The following is a 22,133-nucleotide window of genomic DNA, read 5'->3' as shown; positions in this document are numbered from 1 at the left end:
GTTTCAGGAGCTGATTGAATCTAACACAACATTTGGTGATGTGGGACATGGTTTGCTTGATTGTTTCCGCCAAACTGAAGCAAATAGTTACCAGTTAGCTCTCTTCACTTCACAAATTATAACAAAGTTATTTTGTACCTTTTAAAAGATTGAACAAGTGCAGCAAATAATGATTATTTGAATTGTTGATTATTTCTTTAGTTGTATGGTCTATACATTTTAGGAAATTGGTAAAACAAAATCCCAATATGTCAAATGTCTTGATGACTAAAACATTGTATGCATTACATTAATGCACACAATGTTTAAATATTGCTTACTGCACATATTTTATATTCTATAATTTATTGCATTCTATTTCGATGTAAATTGCTGCTTTATTTTATTGCTATCTTACTATATTTGTATTACAGTGTTCTTAATATAGTTCGCTATTTGTGTACTTTTTATTTTTTTATTTTTATGATACCTAGTCAAATTCCTCGTACGTGTAAACCCAATAAACCCATTACTGATTCTGACTCAGAGAAAGAAAAAAGAAAATACTAACATTAAAGAAACTGGAATCAGAATTAGTGTGGTAACTGATTAATTGATTATTAACATAGGGGGCATTAATCCATCATTAGCTTATAATAACTATGATTATAGTACTGTACTATATTAAAGAGCATTAAATGCAAGTTTTAAAATTGAGTCCTACGACTAGCATCCTAAAACATTTGCACTGAATGAGTTAAAACTTTTGCAATGAGAAATAAGCAAAAAATATTTGACTAATTGTATAATTTCAGGCATTTTCTTAATACCTACAACACATATATGCTGAGTATGAAAAAGCTGTCCGAATAACAGCAAAATCATCAAAGTTCAACCTAATAAAATAGATTATAAAATATAATTGTTCAGCTCATCTTGTTCAAAGTAACACACTGCAGGTAACACAACCACAACACACGAAAACACGTTCATATTTATATAAACTTTTATTTGATACTCTCATAATACAAAGCATAAGTATGAAATGCAGCAGTACGTCAGACAGCATGAAGTATTACTAGAAAAATAATCCACATCCATCTTTATTTCAGTCTGCTTGTTCCACGATCCTCTAATCCTCCTGAGGCTTATTCTTCTTCCCCTTTTTCCTGGTGGACAGAGTTGAAAGAAGACAATTCTGTCATATTTTTGTGACAAACAATCAGATAAAAAGTTAAATGTTAAGGCATAAAACAGATCCAGGATACTTTAGGTGTATTAACATTGGCTTGGTTTAGGGCAGGGCTATTCAATTGGCGGCCCGCGTGCCAAATCCGGCCCCGGGATGATATTTACTGGCCCTTTGAGTATAAGGTTAAAAAGTAAGTACTACTAATGATTTTTTTTTGGGCCAGAATGCCTTTATTCCAGAGAGGGTGTTACATTGAGAGATAGAGGGGAAGACATTGCCAGAAAACTTCGACGGGCTCGGGTTTCGAACCCACCTACCAGCTACTGTAGTGACAAACTGTCATTTATTGCATCTCTGCGTGAATGATTAGATCATTTCATCTAAATGAAATCAAATTAAATGATGTTGATGGTTAAATCAGCTTCACATGTAGGCCTACTGAGTTCTGAACTTGCCATTTAGATCTATAAAGGCCTTGGGGCTATGTTGTTTGATTGAATTAAACACAATATATGCACTCCACTATGCTGTTGTAGTATTTACTGTATCTGAAGCTCTTAATATGATCATATTTCAAGCCATCTTTTTCCCGGCCCCTTGCTTTGGATCATTTTCATCAACCGGCCCCCCCCCATTCCAAACTAATTAAATAGCCCTGGTTTAGGGTATAATCATATATGAAATTTGTAAATGTAATATATAAGATAGTCCCCGCACATATTCACATCTTACTTACTTTTTTAACCTGGCTCCAGATGAGTTGGATCCCTCCTTCTGAGACGCCTTCTTCTCACTTCCCACTTTTTTCTGTGTCTTCATTCTTTTCATCAGCTCCTTTCCTTTTGCCTTCTTTTCCCCTTTTGGCTTCTTTTCCCCTTTTGGCTTCTTCGCTGCGGTTTGAGGCACATTTTCGCTCTCCTGCTCTCCACCTGCCGCCTGCTTCTCTCCTTTCTGTCCGTTATTTGGCCCTTGGCCTTTCTTCTTAATTAAGAATCGAGGAGTTGTGCAAATGGTGCTTCTCTTGGGAGGTCTCTGCTCAAGTCTCCGCTTCACTTTGCTAAAACAGACAAATGCAGACGGACCATTACAATCATATTACCAAAACGTTCAGTTAAGCAAACATAGCAGAACTGTCTTTAAATGCGTTATCAGTATTCATCTTTTTTACCTGTGAATCTTCTTGAAACCAATCATGTAGTCAGGTACAGGACAGCCAGCTTGTTTAATGACATTAGCGATGCTGTAAAAAGGCGGGCAAAGAGAAACATATTCATAATTCTTTTTTAATTGACTTCTTTGCTTTTAGCTACTTAGCAAATATTGAGAGATGGCTAAATACATTTGTCAGGGTCACACACTAAAACCAGCTGTATGTGTTTTACTGCGGTAAATTGGTTCCACGTACCTGCGCAGCAGTGGTTTGTCATTTTCTGTGAAGAAGGTGATGGCCTTCCCCAGATGTCCAGCTCGACCAGTTCGACCTGAGGAGCAGCACACATAATAACAGTTAGCAAAAATCAAGCAATCAGATTCATTCATAGCAGTGGTGTAATAACAGTATAACAAATAAATAAAACAAGGCTATAAAGTATTCCTTTGTACAATTAAGTATGACTCAAAGTTTAAGCGTAAAAACATTAGACGAACTAACTGACAGTAGTGTTGCCATGATTGCTTAGCACCAGGAATACAAATACATAAAGAAGACCAAATAACATTATAGCTGAAAATAACAACGTTATTTATATTAATTGACTTTTGGTTGTCATTAAAACATAATCACACGTAACATAATAGCATATGCCCAACACAAAATGCCAGAGTCCGCCAAACTTCGTTAAAACCTCAAAGTTATTTTATTTACAACATCAAATAAGAAACACGTTTTGGAATTTTGTGAAGCTGATTCCATCCCATGTGGGTCTTTTTACTAAATAAATGATTAATCACCATAACAATAGTCACTGTTTAATGTTTTATATACAAAGTTATCAGTATATGGTTTGAATCCAATACTAGATGATAGTACTGTGAATTATTTATAATACATAATAACTAACCAATCCTGTGGATGTACTCCACAGAGCTGGTGGGGAAGTCGTAGTTCAGCACGAGGTTGACTCCTTTGAAATCGATTCCTCTGGCGAGCAGAGCCGTGCAGATCAACACCCAAATCTTACCGGACCGGAAACTGTTCACTACGTTGTCCCTCTGAAACAGGAAAGCCACAGAGAGGGTAAATACAGTGGCACTTTATTGACCCATGACACAGTGTATTGAGTGTCTGAGTGTACCTGCTGCTGTGTGCGGTCTGCGTGGATCACGTCCACGTTGATACCTTCATACACCAACTCATGGAAAAGCTCCCGTGCTCGATCGATAGATTGCACGAACACCAGCATGGGAGGCAGGAAACCCTAAAATGGCAAGGAGGACATTTAAACTTCAGTTGTAGAGAAAAAAGCTTTAATTGATTAAGTAAATAAAACCCACTAGATTACTTTCAATATTTAAAAGTACCCTCTCTGGAGTGTCTGTACCTTTGTGATGATATTCCTCATGGCCACCAGTTTTCCGTTCTCTGTCCCAACAAACAGCAGCTTCTGTTCCACCGACTCCACCGCCGTATTTCTGGAACAATTGATTATCTAAATGTGAGATTTTTTTTAATATAAACGTTTAAAGTAAAAAAGTTCTACTTGTGGATTCTTACCTGTGTCCAATGTTGACAGAGACCAGGTTGTCGAGGTTCAGACGGCACCACTGCTCTACATCCGGTGTGCAGGTGGCACTGAAGAAAGCCCGGCGCACCTTTGAACCAGAACAGGCCAGAAAGACTGCGGCCAGCTGCTCCCTGAAGCCCGTCTTACCGCCCTCAAACAGCTTATCGGACTCATCAACAATCAGCCACTCCACACTGAACATACACAAAAGACAACAATCAACCAGGATGTTTTGTGGTATTAAAAGTTGTGAATGTATTTGTTAGTTAGCAGTGGGGATGAAGACAAGAAACAAGATGACAATTTTAAAACAGATCTTCTTACAAACTGAGAGTTCATTAACCACAGTTTATACATGGAGTCAACTGGAGCTGAATCCCTGGCCTTGTTGATTCTTTTACCTCCTTAACTGCAGCAACATGAACTGTCTTTGTAATGATAATTGTAATAAAAAATATATATACTTGGTCGTTTTCATTGGACATTTTATTTTTGGGTGGTGACACATATATCACTGCAAACGAGTTCACACTATTCCACTGATCGACAGGTGGCAGCCTTTTTGTTTATCTGTGGGCCGAAGACCACAAGCTAGTAAACATGGATGTTAACAATAGATACGATAAAGTATCTCTGAGCAGGGTTCATACACTTTTTCACCAATGATTTTCAATGACTTTTCCATGACCTTTACCTCATTTTCCATAACCAGAAAAATGACTCTTTCTTTCATGTGGCTAGCAAGCGCTGCCTCGCCCATATTCGAAATATCGAATATTTTACAACACAGTTTGCATTTAGCACGTCTTGGGTCAATGTCTTTTGATAACCACAATTGGTACTTAAACTACTGTAGACTAGAGGGCGTGATTGTAAACATCTCTCACCAGCAAAATACTGCGACAGTTGCCATTTTACGTTTCATTACTATATGATACAGTATTTATTATCATTATAGTATTACTATTTTGGCGATTAGATAAAATATAAATTATATTTGATGCAACTTTAGTTACATTTCCATGACTTTTCCAAAACTTTGGGAATTTGCATTTTGAATTTCCATGACTTTTCCAGGTTTTTAATGACCGTACGAACCCTGTCTAAGTAATAAAATGCAATCTACAGGTGTGTTAGATCTCAAGGATTCACATGAGCATTAGTGAGTTACATTGAATGCAAAAACAATTTATGCTCATTTACAAGACATTTTCGTGGGGCACCTTCATGAAAAAAAACCACTCCAGAGAGCAACACATGTTCTTACCTGCTGAGGTCGAGAGCCGGAGGATCCTGATTGAGAAGGAAGACCAGTCTGTTTGGAGTACTGACAAGTATATCTGCACAGAAATGTAGGTGATAAACAGTGAGGGGAGGCGATTCACATTTTAAATTGTCTGTGGAAACATTTTCCATTTCTTACCGTATTTTTTGTTTGACTGTGGTCCATATTTCTTGGCTGCCAGAGAGGCTTTGTCTATTATGTGAACTCTGAATCCTACTCCCTCTGACAGGCGGAGCAGCTCTCTGTAGGTCTGAACACAAGACAACAAAACGGATTGAAAATGCATGCAAATATATCTGTGACAAGTCAACAACAATCAAAATAATGAGCAGCTGAAACACCCACTGTAATCACTAGGGATTCAAACCTGGAAGCTAAAACATATGCTGTATATTATTAGAGAATTTAAACAAATTAACAACAAAAACACGGCAAGGAAAAGCATCCCGTCACCAGATTAATAACAGAGTGTGTGTGTGTGTGTGTGTGTGTGTGTGTGTGTGTGTGTTATGTGTGTGTGTGTGTGTGTGTTATGTGTTGTGTGTGTACCTGGTTGGCCAGTTCTCTGGTGGGGGAGATGACCACAGCTCTGAAGCCCAGGTTGGTGGGCTGCTGCAGGTGGGCGAGCAGCGGGAGACAGAAGGCCAAAGTCTTTCCTGATCCTGTGGGAGCGCAAGCCAGGAGCTCTCGACTCTGACAGAGAAACCAGACGCACATTAGTCCTGACGCATTATTTACCTACCACTGATCCTGTGTGTGTGTGTGTGTGTGTGTGTGTGTGTGTGTGTGTGTGTGTGTGTACTCACATGCATCATGAGCGGTATTGCCTGCATCTGTATGGGCGTCGGGGAGCTCAGCCCGGCTTCCTTGAGGTTCTGAATCACCCGCGGGCTGAGACGATATTCTGACTGCAGCTCCTCAAACGTGCACACAGGGTCCGGTACGTCGCAGCCGTGCACATTTATACGGTGTTGAGAGCGAATGAGATTCACCTAAAACAAATAAAGGCAAAATCAGTTTACCCAATATAGAGAATAGAACAATATTTTAATAGGAATATGTTTTAAATCGAATCATAATCTCTTTTTCAATTTCTTGTGCTGCGAGTTTTGCTCACCTTTTCCTGATGAAGATGCTTCAGCCTCTTCAGCGAGGATTTCTCCTTCCCATCAGTCGACAGGTTTTGGACTTTTCTATCCAATGAGGAGGTCCAAGTGATGCCGCTCCCCTCTGAGTCTTTGGCTACAGTCAGGAAGAAGGGAACAACAGTGAGTCTCTGACATCAAGTTCATTTGAAATGTCCTCACATACCACTGCTGTGATGGGAAATCTTAATTAATAAACACATTGAAAACAGCCAAGTTGGATCTGGCTACATGGATAAAATCACAGTATACGTCACTTTGTAATACTAGAAGAAAGAAACTACTATCACAAAGTATTATATTAAATATGTTGGATTTAGTTAATTGTGGCAGTCTTTTTCTAACTAAACAATATTATTGTTACATAGTATAGTAACGGTAATTACTGATACAATTCTGCATTTTCTCTGTTCTACATTACCAACTTTCTGTCACTCTCAATTATACACTAATGACATTTCACATGTACACAACGACAGTCAGCTGCTTATTCATAATCTGTTCAGGAGCAACAAACAAACAAACATTTACCTGCCACCTGGTCTTTTTTCATCTTTTTCTTTTTGGTCCTCACGTCTTTCTCTTGATCCCTTTTTTTTCTTTTACCTCCTGCTCCAGAATCTCCACTTTCCACCTCACACTCTTCTCCATCATCCTTTTCATCCTCAGTCACCTTTACAACTCTGCTCTTGGATCCATTGGTTTGTGCTGTGCCAAAGTAATCGATAGCAGAGAGAGTATCTACGGACGCTTCCCCTCCGTGAGATTTGGCACCCTTTTAAAAGAGACACGAGTACAGTCATTGTTAATAGACAATACACTTGTGTGACACATTGTCGCACTACTCATATTGAAGATTAAAGCACCCAAACTGCTTAGGGTTACTTAGGGTTAGAATATCAACAAGAAATATCCGCAAAATACAAACACTGTAGCAAACGTTCACGATGGGTTAGCCAACATACATAAAACCGCGGCTCGTGTTATTATCATTCAACATTTTTCGTCTATTATAACATTAGCTTAACATGTCCAGTTTACCTTAAACCTTGCAGCGTCCTGACCAAACCTCTTCAGGTCAAATTTAGCTCCAGCTCCGAGTTTTCGAAACAACTCGAAGGCGTCCATTTTTGCAGCAGCGTGCGGCTCTGTCCTCATCCAGACATCACTAGTCAACATCCGGGTGATCGACCAGCAACTCTGAAAGCTAGAGCCCTCTGCAGGCTGCGTCCAAGAGTGTAAATGTTTGTGTTCAAATATATTTTTTCTTTTATTTACGTGAACTTTGACAATTAGATGTACTTCGCCTTTCCCCTCCTTTTTATGGAGAGTTTAATATTGTTCTCTTGACATTTTGTCAGCAATATTTCGTTTCTATTCAGTTTACATATTTTCCACAACCTTTCTGACAAGTTAAAGGTCCCATGTCATGGCCATTTCTACTGATCATAATTCCATTGTTGAGGTATACTAAAATAGATTTATATTGTGCAATTTTCCAAACTCACATTGGTTTCTCATACAGCATCTCTGTATAGTATGTGTATCCACTCTCTGTCCTAAACGGCTTGTTGGAGCTCCTGCCCCCCTGTAGGTGCCATAATGCTACTTAGCCCAAGTTCATTATTTGTATTATTATTATTTGTTTACGTCACTTTTATTTGTTTGTTGAGCACTTCCGGTAATTGTCACATGGGTGTGGTTTGTCTATTTAAGTCACCTGTTTCATGTCGAGTGCGGATGACAGAGGCCGTTTCTCAATCGCGAGGATATTGGCTTCCAAGCCAATATTTCAAGGATGCTACGTCATCAAGTGGCGCAGCAGGACCGTTCCAATGTCCAGCATACTTGGAATTCCACCGAGGCCGCGTCCTTGGTTTGGGGGAAATGTTGAGGCTGCACATGGGTAGACTTCGCGTCCTTAAAATCCCCACAATGCTTTGCGCACGGACCAATTTCCCCAAATCTGTGGCGGAAAATGTAAGGCAGGGCCTCTCATATGACGCACACCTGCACACTTGCTAGCCTGTTCCACTCTTTGTTTTCCAAATGTCAGGAAGTATTCTTGACTCGCTTCTGAAGCAAGATGCTCGGCAGACATGTGCTACCAAGCAAGCGTACTCGCGATTGAGAAACACCCACAGTTTGGGAAGCGTGACCGTTTGTCCATTGGGGACTTTGGCTTTTGTTGTGTGCGCTTATTGTGCCGTGAGCTGCGGAAGTTTTCGAATTGTTTGTTTTGCTGTGGCAGCCGGGCCCCGCTGGTTTAAGTTTCATACCAGTGAACACTGTTGTGTTACTTTAAATGCTAAGGCACCACACATATTGCATCAAATATGAGTGACACAAACGATGGAATGGAAAAAAGGACTGTCAAGCTTACTAGTAAAGCCTTGGCTTGCAAAATCGAACAACTGCAAAAAGAATGTCAGTCAAACGTGCAGAAGATTAAAGGACGCACACAGGAAATCAAACATCTAATGAAAAATGATGAAAATGCAAAGGATTTTAAACTCAAACTGGACAAATTAATTAATCAATATGAAAATGCAAAAACAGCACATGAATCAGTTATTATGTTACTTTCCGAAGACGACCTGGAAATACAAAATAACTGGTTTCAACAAATAACAAAACCTAACAATGATTTTATGGAGGATGTACAACAATGGCTCTTGGAAACTGGGAGGAGGCCCTTTCTGCAAACAGGTCATGTGACTGGCAATGAACCAATCGCGAGACACCGCGAAACCCAGCCCGAAACACACACACACCCGCAGCCTGGCTGGGAGTTTGTGTGTGTGCTCAGGCTGAGTTCCGCGGTGTCTCGCTGTCTCGCCGACCCCACACCAGTGAGCCAGCTCACACTGTCCCGCTTCTCGCAGCAGCGAGCCTCGCAACGTCCCGCCGAGTGTGTGTGTGTGAGGAAGTCCGCGGATTGGTCCAAACGTAACGGCTCCGCGGACGTAACGTAACGGCTCCGCGGATTGGTCCAAATACGTCACTATACCCAAGAAGTAAAGAAGAAGGGGGGCTCTGGCCCTCTAAAGTGAGACATGGCGTCCCACAGGGATCAGTACTGGGGCCACTGGGGTTCTGTAATGATGTCACTACTAAGTACTAACTACTACTTTTAATATACTATAATTGTATTACTAATACTAGTAATAAACGAAGCGTGGTGTTGCTGTAAACAATATTTATTTTTATTTATAAAATTCACATTATATATATTTATTCTCTACAACAGAATATAAAACACAAAACATCACAAACATATTGAAGAAGATTTTGATTTTTAAAACAAATTTTATTTACATTTGTTTTAAACATACACCGGAACAAACCTAATACATTACACAATCAAATAAATAAATAACCAGATTTTCATGACTACCAAACAACCATCATCTGAAAAGCATTTTACCCATTTAAAAAACATCCTCTTTTACACTCTTTAAAAACAAAGACTACACCTATCCTTTAAAACTTCAATATTAGAGAGTCATTCTCCCCCAGTGAGCACAGAACCTGCCCAACAGCCCACACATCCAGAAACCCCTGCAGATGATTGCAGCGTATAGTACGCATGCTCCACCCTCAGACGCGCTGCCACCAGCCCCCTCAGACAGAGCACTGCATCCGTCCATCCCACTCCAGCAAGTTGGTTCTTCCTACTTTTCCAGATTGCTAATTTTGCATTAGCAAACAAGAAATTTAACAGTAGTAGGGTTTCCTTCTTTTTCAGGATGTATTTGGGGCCATGGACAAAAAGTGGTATGGAGAAAACCTCACCGAACCCTTCCACCCACCCCTGTAACATTTTTTTAAGACCAGCCAATCTGGGACAGGACACCACTAAATGCTCCAATGTTTCTGCCATAAAACAGAACGGACAGCCCCCCCTTGTACCCGGGTCAAAATTAGCTCTATATTTGTTAGTGGCTATTGCACCGTGTATAATTCTCCATTGGATGTCAGCCATCCGTTTCTCAACCGGAGATTTATACAGGATCCGCCAGCTGCCCATAGGGGAAAAGCCCAAGCCAAACACATCCGTCCACTTCGACTCTCTGACGCCTGCGAGCGAGCTGAGGTTTAACACCTTTACGCAGCTAAGATATAGCTTCTTTCCATTGCAGGAGCTGAACTTTCCAGCAGCAGCTGGTCAGCAGACCTTAAAGCTCTGGCTGGGGTGTAGCGCTGGAGCAGTTCAGCTATATAGGCCGGAGCCAGCCCATTTAGTGCTTTAAAAACAAATAAAAGGATTTTAAAATCAATTCTGAATCGTACTGGAGGCCAGAATAGGGGTGATGTGGTCGCGCTTTTTGTGGCCAGTCAGCAAACGTGCAGCAGCGTTTTGGACTAGCTGTAAGCGTTTGATTGAGGCCTGGTCCATACCCACATACAGAGCGTTACAATAGTCCAGTCTCGAGGTTACAAAGGCGTTAATAACCCTTTCTAAGTCTTTAAAAGATAAATACGACTTGGTTTTGGCCAATAGTCTTATTTTAAAAAAGCAGGATTTTACTACGGTGCTGACCTGCTTGTCGAATTTAAAAGTGCTGGTGAAGGTCACTCCAAGGTTCATGACCGAGGGGAGGATGTTTTTTTTGATAGAGCCCAGAATATCAACCGGAGAGGCTGGAGGTTGCGGTCCAAAAAAGATGACCTCGGTCTTGCTCTCGTTGAGGTTGAGGAAGTTTTTGCTCAGCCAGGATTTTATCTCTGCTAAGCAGTCCATCAGCTGCTGTAGTGAGTGTGTGACATTTGCTTTGAGAGGCAGATAGATCTGCCTCTCAGATCTATACATTCTTAGCCAATCTCCATCTAGAAAACACGCATTTTAAAAGGTTTTTCGCCTGCCGTCTGTCTGCAGACTTGTCAAAGCATTAATTCATGGTTTTTACTAACCGGTATCAGTATGTTGTTACTTCGGCATCATTTTGAAACGTGTATTACAATTAAATCACGGTCAAATATGTTCATCTTGTTGTAGTTGTAGCCCCCTTGCCAGCGATTCTCTCTCTAGTTTAGCATACTCAGCCCGACTCAGCCTGGTTGTTCCTGGCCCTTGAACCACGATTTTATGGGGCCAGAAAAACTGTGAATTAGGACCCACTAGCCGGTACTAGGCCAAGTGGAAACGTAACCAAAGACGGGCCGCTGACGTCACAGCTCTCTTAAACGGGTCTCTGCGCTGTAGTGGAAATGCGCCAAAAGACACGTTGGTTCCCACTCTGCGAGGGAAGAGAAAGAAAAAGAGACAAAAGTGAAAATTGGGTTAATTGGGATAATTGAACTGATTTATCATCTGAAATAACTCTTTAGACCTCCCTCTTTAGCAGGAGAGGGATTTGAGTTGAGTGGAAAAAAGATATTGCCCAATAGGAATACTTTCACTCTGAGGGATGCAATGTTTTTCTTTTAAAACTGACACAATAAGTGACGGATTACATGTGAAGGTAGATGATTGACGTGCATTCCTAGCGAACATTATGTCGTCATATCACCTAAATTTATGTATTCTACATTAAACACTGATCTTTTAAAATGTTTCCAGTCTCGTTGTACGTGAGCCTGTGTTATATTACTCCTGTAAAGATAACCACATTCATGTGAAATAAAATACGCTCTTTTGTTAAAGGCTTGCAGGGTCTGTTTCTTTTTCATTTGAGCTTTTGCTTTGTGCATCTTTCATGGCCCACCGCCTGTGTTTATACCCTTTACCGACCAAATGAGTGTGTGTATATAGAGGTTTTTAAATTGAGGAAAACCCTCTTAAATAGGGCAATAGACTCTATTTTTCCTGTAGATATGCCTTTCTGTTTTTTTAAATGTGTGTGTTTACGAGAACCGGAAATCAGCTTTTAGTTAACAGAAGACGGCTGCTTGTAAAGCCACTAACATATTCAAGAGGATACTTTACTTTCTTTTTTATCTGTTACATATTTAATCTCTCTTTAAACTCACAAACCGGAGTTGGTGACTGTTGTGGAAAAACAAACAAACATGGTTTTGGTACGTTTTATTGAGTGTCTGCTCAGTTTAAATGGAGTGTGTTTAACGGCAGCATTTGTGTGAGTTGGAGTCAAACAGAGAACCTCTGGGTCTGCAAAATTCAAAGTGCATTAAACTTGCATTCTCTGGGTGTCAGACAACACATATATTCTTCTCTTGCTTGATTGACCTCACGAGGACTGCTTGTGCAACATGTGGCACCACAGCATTCTATAATGAGTATGTGCTAATTGTACATTTTCAAAACCCTTTTTGGTGGCTGTGAACAGAAATGGTTGCCTGTTTGTTGAGGAAACGCATGGCTTTGAGATCCTTGGGTGGAACCTTTTGAATCCCATGAATGCGGCAACTCATCCAGGTGAACACTAGGGTTGTTAGCATAACAGTAAAGTGGTGAATGTCTCACAGGACAACTGCATTACAATATCAAAGAGTCCCAGCTGTAGTTTCCTAACACCTTTCTTCCCCCATCTCTTGTCCCCCACATTTTCTTTGTTTCCTCTTTCTCCACCTTCACCTTCCACATTACCTTTAGCACATAAAGTCAGCTTCACTGTGATTGGCAGGGAGGACATTAATGTGTTATTCATTGGTTGTGAACCATTCCCATCTACCTGAGGGCCTGCCTGCGTGACCACTCATGCAGCAACTCTCACACAGGAAACACATTTTCCAATCCCTGCTTTGTAAAGTCATTTTAACGCTGTTTCCAAAATATCACTGGCTTGTGGCTGCACTGCAAGCATCTCCGGTTTATGAAGAACCAAAAGGAGGTAGAGGAGATGTCCGGAGTCACTGTGACTAACTTTTCGGAAGGTAAGCGTCATGAATTTAGATCATATTCAGGCACGAGAAAAACAATGTGAATAATCATTAGTGCATGTTCGTGGCTTTGTGCGCTGAGTAACAGACAGGACTTAACCTTTCCAGGAAAAGTTTGGCTTGTTTTCACACATACAATTCTAATCAATTATTGTGCACTGGTCTGTGATCTTTTACTCAGAATGAACTATGCCACTTCTTATCATTGTATTTTCACAATAGAATTGGATTCAGATATTATTTCTGGTAAATAAAAAGTGATATATGTTTGATGAAAGTATGCCCCTCTTATCTAGAATGTGCATTCATTTGCATGCATTTTCCATTGTGCTCGTTCAGGATGATATGCAGTAAACACGGTTGGTTGTTAAGCGATGACCTTTATGGACAAAGGTCACAGTGTGAATATAATGAGCAGCAAATCAATTTGAATATGATTTATTCATTGAGAGATGAACACAATCGACACAAACAAGTGTTTATGTTGGACTTCAGGTCCCACTGCTTCATATCTGCTTTGTTGTGTATACGGAGTGACTCATGTCGAATTGATCAATCTCATTGATTTAGAATAAACACGGAAAAACATTTGGAGACAGTCTCTTAAGTTTTATAACAGTTTATGTTTATATTGGAGGCAGTTTGTGGTAATGTTTGACCACACAAATGAGCGTTGTAAGCTGCTGTGCACTCTGTTAGACATTTAAAGCTCTAAGTCAGTAACATATTGTCAACAGATTCATCCAGTAGCTCTTATATGTCATCCATTACTGAATCATGAAACTTTGATCATGCACATTTGATTGAATAGACATCCAGGGAATATGCTTTGTTGCTTCTATAGACAACAATGTTAATATCATGCCTGTGTGTGATGTGTTGAGCTCCTGATGCGCCTGCAGCTTGATTAATGTTTCACACGTAGACTAAACCAAACTAACGGTGCACTTGCAATGAACCCATTGACCACACAACATTAGTTTAGTAATGCAGCATTTTCTTGCTTTCCTGGTCTGTTTGTTAGTGATGTTGAGTCCCCAGTGATAGCAGGAGACCATCCTCCTCTCTCCATTCCCCCACCGCAGGACCCACACTCAAGGCAGGAAAAACATAATCATGTCCCTTTCTCCACTGGTCAGCCAGATCTGCATCCAGAGCAAAAGTCCGGTGGGATGGCGACAGCGACTGCCACACCTCATCTACCAGGTTCTCCAGAACTCGGGTTGATCGAATGCCCGTCACCTCAGCCAGTTTTTCTGTGGAGATCCCTGTCAAATGGCCAAGTTTTACCACTCCCGCTTCAATGAACGCATTTTTTAGGGTGGCTGAAGAGAAAAGGGTTCCAGAAAGAAAACCAGTGTCAAACAGTGGCTCCTCAAACAGCCACATCCCAGGCCGGGGGTGGTCTCATTTCTCTAAATGCACATCGAGGACCGAGCATCGAGGAGGCTCTCTGGAGGAGCTATGATCGAGGATACACTGATGCATCCTCCACGGCTCCTCCGCGGATGCATTTCCGGGAACGGTGGAGGCGTGACGCACGGCCGGACTTATCTCAGCCAATGACAGCTCTGCATGCATCCCCTGGATATTATTTTAGTAACTGCTTTCATCGCGACGCGATGTTTACAGTGAGAACAGCTGTGAGGTCCGTGCAGAAAGCAGAGCAGTGTGTAAAATATATATCACTCAGTATAACTGGCCTACATTACTCTCTGTATTTGTATGCTGTAGTTTAGTAGATATCTACAAACAAAGAGTCGATATTTTTCGAAGACCATTTAGTGCTTCACATAATAAAATACACAACGGCTGTAGCCTGATTATGCTTTAAGAGCTGTGGTGTCGGTGTGTGTGGTAGGCCTACAGTGCCTTGTCATAATAATATACTAACATAAATAATTGGCTCTTGGTTTATTTGCCCTCTAATAACTGAATCAAATGTAAACATGAATGAATTGAATTCAAGGAACATCTTTCACACTCTTTTGTGATTGCTTTTTGATGCAATACCTTACCTTGTTCCCAGCTAAAAAGTAGGACCTCTGAATCAAGCAGTGATTCAATCACCTGCCCAATCTCCTGAGGCAGATCATAAAGTCTTCTGACTCACCATGCCACCTTGGTGCAAGTTCTGGTGAGTGGGTTCAGATTTAATGACACAGAGCTCAAATACTGCCAGTGGTTGTGATGTCTCCTGTAGGTTTTATAGCTTAGCCTGTAGACAAGAAAGCAGACAAATCAGTTTACACATTTAAACCAGACATGTAAGACAAACATGCTGATTAGATGCGTCACAAAAGAATTAAGCAGCCTCTGTCTGTGTGTTCCTGTTGTTAGAGCTTTGACACCAGCACGTGTATGATTTAATGCAGGCTTAAAGCACAGGCTGTGCTGAAAGGCCTGTTATTGGACACTCACCCCGGCTGGTTATGTTATGCTGCTACTGGCCGACTTCCAGCAGAGCACATCGAGATCATCTTGCTTCATTTAGTGGAGGCTCGGGACAGCTGAGAGGACAATATTAACAATATCATGGGTGAGTAAGATATACAGTATATCAGTCCAAATGTGTGTTCAAAGTAAAAAACTTAAATATATTCAAAAGAAACATGACCTTGGTGATCTTTTGCACACACACATACACACAAACGATACTGCACAGTCACAAGTGTGCAGGACTGAAGTTTGAGACTTTTAGTAGTTTAAATGATAACCAGTAGGTGGTAGTAGTTTCCTGTAAATAGAATAGTGGTTCCAAACCTCTTTCCCATTGAGTTAAATTATGACCCCTGATTGAGAGATACATTTTATGGATATTCCATATTACATTTAATGCGTAGCAGAAAAACAATTGATAAACTGTACAATTAACCAAATATATCTGCAGGAAGATTGTGTAAAACAAGGGATTTAGATACATTTGGAACAGAAAGAGCTGCGAGTTTTTTTTTTGTATGAACTCCTAAACTATACATTTGTCTGAATGATGTCTACTGTATAAATATATGTTTAACATTTTAACTGATAAGGCATGCCTAATATGGTTATTTTATGACACATTTCGTTGCTTTCCTCCCTAATGCTTGGCGATTTTTTATTCTAACCGCATACCTTTCTAAAGCAGGACAGGGTGTTTGGCAGAGAAGGAGGGTATTCAGTTCTTCACTCTGCCCTCAACCTGTTAGACTTACAAAGAAAGTGTATATAATAAATAATAATCCAAACTTAGAAACTAGAACAAAATAACCGACATTTGAATAAAAAGCTATTTTCTTTTTGGTAAATGGATGAACATTACTATTGTTATTAGAACAGCACATTCTCACATAAAAGTACAACAATATAACACTAGTCCAATCTAATTTATTTGCATTTTTGTATACTTACTGATATTTTGTTTAGCAATTTATTGTAATAGTAATTGAGATTGCAAAAGTAGGTTCTTGTTTAGCAAAAATTTACATTTATATCATTGAATGAATCTCAACATTGAAACACAACAACATCAACTACAAAATAAAAATAAATTGTTTTAATATTGCCATAAAGACTTACAACCATTCACATCTTTTGCATCACTCTGGACCAATGATATATTTTCAGATCTTCAAAAGTCTCTATTATTGCTTAAAGGGGACCTATCATGCAAAATGCACTTTTGTACGTCTTTTATACATGAATATGTGTCCCCGGTGTTCCAGGGAACTCACCATGTGTCAGAAAACACAACCCTCTCTATTTTCCTCCATACCCAAATCCCTAAAAAAGGGGCTGCAACGGATCTGATAAAAACTGATCCAGATTTGAACACTGTCCTGACGTCAGGACGGTGGCGCTACGGCTATTGGGCCAACTCCACCAATCAGGAGGAGACAGCCACGGCCATTGCCGTTCGAAAGCGCTGGAGACCTGTAGTACATATGCCAGGCCTGTAGGTGGTGCTGTTCTCACAGAATCAGCCCTTGCAAAAACAGGGGTAAAAAAGTCCAAATTGAGCGAAATGAGGCATGGCTAAAATGCATGATCTGTTTGGTATTTTGAAAAAAAAAAAGTATAAATATGCCTTATATAGGTATGGTCCTACACTATATTATTATAATATAGCATGATAGGTCCACTTTAACAAAGATGGATTCACACATTTAGAGTGATCCACATGCTCTTCTATGGTCAAATGCCATCAAATACCTTCACAACAAAACAAAAAGCAAAGTCACATAAATCAAGCTTTAACAATATCATACAAAACGTGTGGGGTGTGTTGTGGATATTTTAACCTCGTCAATACTGTAAAGATGTACAATGAGAGTAATCAATAATAAACTGGTGAAAGCAAACAGAGTTGTCTTAGTACTTTCTTTATGCAAGCTTGCAGGTACAGTCATGCAAAATACAAAAGTGGTTTGCAGGAGTGGACACAGAGGGAAATGTGTGTGTGTGATTTATAGAGGACCTGTTGCTGTGCAGACAAAGAAAGATAAAATGTTCTGCTGATTGTTATCTTACAATGCTCTCATAAGGAACAAGAGCCTCATTGTTCAAATACGACCTTGGCAGGAAGCTACCGTGGGATACAACAGGTTGAGCTGACCAAGCAATTTTCTCAGCATAATATCATAATTTGGTTTTACCATAACTAGTAGTATAAGAAATTGCCACTACAGGAGTTGCGTCAAGCGTTGTTTCAACTACAGTACTCAAGCACACAATTTAGATGGACTGTTCATTTAATTATCCTTTTACTTCTACTCAACTACATTTCAGAGGGAAATATTGTACTTATTAGTCCTATACAATTATTTGACACCTACTAGTTACTAGTTATTTTACAAATAAAGATGTTTGCATACAAAACATAATAAGATCTTATACAATATGACTAAATGATATCTAAAACAATTGACAACAGATTAATTGGAAACAACTTTGTTGGTTGTCTGTCATTTAACACACAAAAAAGCTTGTTTTGCTTTTCTATGCCTTTGTCCAATAGTTGTGAGGTTTGGACTTGTAAAACCAAACAATCAATCAATGAATATAGAAAATAATCATGAGCTTAACCCTTGTGTTGTGTTTGAAAGCTGTTACCGTTCATGGTGTTCGCGGGTCAATTTTGACCCATGATTTATCTCAGTCCAAAACACTCAAAAATAATGACTATCATTCAATATTGTTTTAACTACATCATAACTAACTTATAATGCATTCATAACTGTACAATCCTGTTGTTATTTTATTTTATGGCCCCAAAACACATTACACCACATATTGCACATGTGCATGTGTGTGTTCAGGTTCAAGTGTTAGTGTACATATTCTTTGTGAAAGGTTGAGTTCCCGTGGGGGGGAGGGATGGGCAACCAGGTGCATGTTGTGAAATAATTATTGTTACAGTGGATGAAGGGGGTGGGGGTGGGGTGTCTAAAGTCAAAGATGAATCTTGATTGGGCCAAATTTGCCCCCGAGTCACCCACAACAATTGAGCTGTGTCTTCCCAGACCCGAACACCAAATTATACACTTTTTTTTTTTAAGAGACCTTCAGACTTGGCTAAAATTGTCAACATCTGTTTTGTAGTGCTTATATAGCTGTTGTGGAGGATATCATCTGCAGGTCTCCCTTGAAAAAGAGATCGATGATCTCAATGTCATGAAGCCTCGTTCCAATAAAAAAAACTAGAGCGTAGTTCTTATATCATTTTAACTTGAAACGGGTCACGGGAGACCCGAACACAACATAAGGGTTCATCCAAAATGAAAATAATCAACAGTTGCAGCCTTAAATAAAATAGCTCAAAATAAAAAAATTACAAAGGTGATGGTTACACATTAATGAATGAGATGATAACAATACAATGATATCAAATTGTAATACTGGAAGTACATTTTAGTTACTATACCTACGCATGCTCAATGCAGGACTGAGTATTTGTACAGTATGCATTAGTTATTTTACTTTAGTAAAATATATGGGTATTTTATCCATCACCTCCTTGGTTGATCTGATTTGGTTTTCTCTCCCAGAAGGTGACCAGAAAAGGAGGACATTTGAGAACAACAACCGGGGAAACAACCTGTACGCAGAAAGAGTTCCCTGTGTTCTCGGTACTGAATTGTGGCGTCACGTCGTATTGGAGGCCACAGTCGTCTGCGATTGTGGTGGGGCTGTTGTGTCTGAGCAGTGTGGTGGCAGAGGGGACAGTGGCTTTCACTTCCAGCATCTCATGTCCAGCTACAGATACATCCACAGGCAACACCACGTAGGCCTGCACAAAGCTTTCTCCAATGTTGCACTTGAGCTCCGTAGACCAACAGTATTCCCCGGGGTCTCCTAGGAAGAGAGACTCATTTATGACATCGGATGTGCCACATAAAACAGTCAGACACAGTGGCGGAGCCAGGACATTTTCAGTGGGGTGGCCAGGATGGAACCAGTGATCATTTTGGGGTGGCATTGAAATCACTATTATATGAACATAAAAATACATCTCACTATAAAATAAGGGGTTATTTAAGGCACCTACAACACACCTCTACATTATTTGGGATTAAGCTAGTGGTGGAATAGATCAAATAATATTCAGTATATCTAACTATTTTTTTCTTATTCCCGCAGGCAAAGTAACAACGAAGCTTACATTATACAAATGTAGTGCAATATACAGACTGTTTAGCTTATGGTGATCAGCAGCCCTATGAGCTCATTCTCTCAGTGTATCATCAGGAATACAGAGACACACACACATAATTAAATAAGAGTTTTACAATTCAATTATTGGTTAAGAATAAACATCTTAAAGTAAATAACAATAAACAATAGCCCTTAACCCTGTAAGGCCCCCGGTTGTAATTTTACAACATTACTTTAAGCTATCCAAAAAAGTCAGTAAATGTTTTTGTTTTTTAAAAGACTACATTTACATAGTCAAAAGAAAAGGTCCTCCTTGTTCAGCCTCACAATGCTATTGGGTAGTAAATGTGTTTATAGGTCCTGCCCTCTGGCCATACATATAAGACTAACATTCCTGACAATAGATCTCAATAGTCATCTTTTATGGTGTAAACGCCTTTTTAATAATAACATTTTTGAATGGAACATTCTCAACATGAATGCATAAATCCAAATAAATATAACTTAAATATGTGGAAAAATACTGTGTTTGAAATGTATAATTGAAATGAGATGTTAGCTTTTTGTTTTGATATATATATATTGTATTCCAGTCTCCCTTCAGATATGTTAAGTGGCATGTAATTCAACACAATGCTGCTCACCTCCTTCAGTTGGGAGACAAGCTGGTTCAGGTTCAGCCTTATGGGGGGACAGGGCTGCTGAGCCTGAAGATGGATCTGTTGGTCCTGGCACCAGGGGGAGGGACAACTGATTTGGTATGAATAGCTGCTAAAAATCTACCTGCATTTATTAAATGTCAGCTAAAAGAGCAGTGAAATTAAAAACCTCTGCATTTTCTTTATAGATATTAACAGTACTTAATGTCAGCTTAGTAAAAAAAACAACATAACAATTATTATTTACAATGGACTACGCTTAGCTAACAGACTAATTTCCACCACTCATGGACCACACCCACCTTTTCTTTGAAAAACTGGGTGACATACTGTCACCCTTTAGTCCCTCTCTCTTGTCTTTCTCTCCTTTCTTTTCTTTTTGAAAGCCTGACTTTGTGAGTCGTTGAGACATGGCACACACGTAAGTACTAGCATCCCTGCTCCTGACATGCTCTCACTCTCTGCTAGAAAGTGCCGTTTGGAGGCGGAGACGGGACCAAACCATTACATGTAAATAGAAGGGGGTGTACAGAGGCTTTGGATAATTAACTTTTGGAAGAAAATAAGTTAAATGAATTGTAAGTTTAGTGAGTACATTATCAATATAATGTTATATTAATGTTAATTATTGATGAATGATGAAAGGTTACTTAAACATTTTTTTCTTAATGTTCTAAAATAGTTTGGGCCCCCGTGGTGAGGGTGCTTGGGGTGGCCAATAGGGTGGCCAGGATTCAGCTGGGGGTGGCCACGGCCACCCCCAGCCACCCCCCAGCTCCGCCACTGGTCAGACAGCGATGGCCTGACATAAGAAGACCACCTGCACTACTGATATCTGTCTGCACATTTAGTCAAGGACAGTTGAATTTGTATCTGAGAGATGCCTTACCTTCTGTGCAATATGAGAGCCGTATGTTATGGTTGTCCCGAAGTTGAATTTTCTTATGGTAGGTCATCTCAGTGCACTCGATCAAACAGTTTGTTAAGGGTCTCCTGGGCAGCAGTTTCACCAACCCTTCCCTCTCTGAACAATTAGCTGCCCCTGCAGCCAGCAGAAGGGGGGACAGTATGCCAAAAAACACCCACAAAGTGAAATATGTTGACATTCTGTCCAGTATCAATAAAACATCCAATTGCTGGCAATGTTGAGCTATTGGTCCAGATCTTCTTGTCCTATTGTGGAATAGTTGTTGTCCTGGATTAATATATTGCTTGCACAACCTGACAACCATAGGATAAGATTCAACTTCAGCCAGGAAAAAACTTATAAAAATGTTGAGTACAATTGCATGCACAGCAGCTATAAACGTTCAAGACTTTCAGAAGTGCGCAACATGCTGCTCTTACGCTGAAATGAGGAGGGTTTCCTGGAGCGCAGTGCCTAGCCTCCAGGTTATTTTCCTCCCTCTAGACTAGAAATGTGAAACACCTAAAGGCTGGACTAAGGAACTGCTTTACCAAAATAATAATCAAGAGTTATAGTCCATAATAAATGTTTGCAGGAAAAACAACTGAGAGCAAACAAATGTTGATTTGAATCATCTTTATTCAAAAGTTTGTAAGCAAAAAATCAGGAAATTGGTACAAATGATTAGCATGCTATAGCAGTTTCATTAGCAAAATACAATATGTTGTACGAGATCTAAATACATAGATTAAGTTATGGTGCTATGT

General features: G+C 39.8%; 2 protein-coding genes across 3 annotated transcripts; both read right to left on the bottom strand.

Moving 5' to 3' along the window:
* Nucleotides 1–967: 967 nt before the first annotated feature.
* On the bottom strand, nt 968–7,549 carry ddx52 (DEAD (Asp-Glu-Ala-Asp) box polypeptide 52). Its single transcript, XM_034140079.1, has 15 exons — nt 7,366–7,549; nt 6,856–7,099; nt 6,297–6,421; nt 5,986–6,171; nt 5,729–5,872; nt 5,318–5,429; nt 5,162–5,234; nt 3,885–4,088; nt 3,712–3,802; nt 3,466–3,588; nt 3,232–3,382; nt 2,577–2,652; nt 2,340–2,411; nt 1,908–2,228; nt 968–1,148 (listed from the first exon to the last, which is right to left on the bottom strand). Exons 1-15 carry the CDS (start codon nt 7,501–7,503, stop codon nt 1,112–1,114), a joined length of 2,097 nt encoding a protein of 698 aa, XP_033995970.1. The 5' UTR covers nt 7,504–7,549; the 3' UTR covers nt 968–1,111.
* A 10,338-nt stretch (nt 7,550–17,887) lies between these two features.
* Nucleotides 17,888–21,807, bottom strand: LOC117490362. Of its 2 annotated transcripts, XM_034140077.1 has the most exons (3): nt 21,349–21,807; nt 20,445–20,528; nt 17,888–19,500 (listed from the first exon to the last, which is right to left on the bottom strand). In XM_034140077.1, the coding sequence occupies exons 1-3, from the start codon at nt 21,689–21,691 to the stop codon at nt 19,148–19,150; spliced, it is 780 nt and encodes a 259-aa protein (XP_033995968.1). In that variant the 5' UTR covers nt 21,692–21,807; the 3' UTR covers nt 17,888–19,147. The 2 variants fall into 2 exon arrangements, with proteins under 2 accessions (XP_033995968.1, XP_033995969.1); XM_034140078.1 differs by lacking the exon at nt 20,445–20,528.
* Nucleotides 21,808–22,133: the final 326 nt, after the last annotated feature.

This window comes from Trematomus bernacchii, unplaced genomic scaffold (genome assembly GCF_902827165.1).
Source record: "Trematomus bernacchii unplaced genomic scaffold, fTreBer1.1, whole genome shotgun sequence".
Taxonomy (NCBI): domain Eukaryota; kingdom Metazoa; phylum Chordata; class Actinopteri; order Perciformes; family Nototheniidae; genus Trematomus; species Trematomus bernacchii.
This window is presented reverse-complemented; position numbering and strand designations above follow the sequence as displayed.

What these genes read in the sequence shown, in the direction of transcription:
- ddx52 (XM_034140079.1), bottom strand. Translation starts at nt 7,503, where the DNA reads ATGTTGACTAGTGATGTCTGGATGAGGACAGAGCCGCACGCTGCTGCA. An exon ending in CCAGAGAACTGGCCAACCAG is followed by an intron (nt 5,430 to 5,728) that starts GTACACACACAA and finishes TCTTGTGTTCAG; the next exon opens with ACCTACAGAGAGCTGCTCCG. An exon ending in TGAGGAATATCATCACAAAG is followed by an intron (nt 3,589 to 3,711) that starts GTACAGACACTC and finishes TTGCCATTTTAG; the next exon opens with GGTTTCCTGCCTCCCATGCT.
- LOC117490362 (XM_034140077.1), bottom strand. Translation starts at nt 21,691, where the DNA reads ATGGTTGTCAGGTTGTGCAAGCAATATATTAATCCAGGACAACAACTA. An exon ending in GCTCTCATATTGCACAGAAG is followed by an intron (nt 20,529 to 21,348) that starts GTAAGGCATCTC and finishes CCCTGGTGCCAG; the next exon opens with GACCAACAGATCCATCTTCA. An exon ending in TTGTCTCCCAACTGAAGGAG is followed by an intron (nt 19,501 to 20,444) that starts GTGAGCAGCATT and finishes CTCTCTTCCTAG; the next exon opens with GAGACCCCGGGGAATACTGT.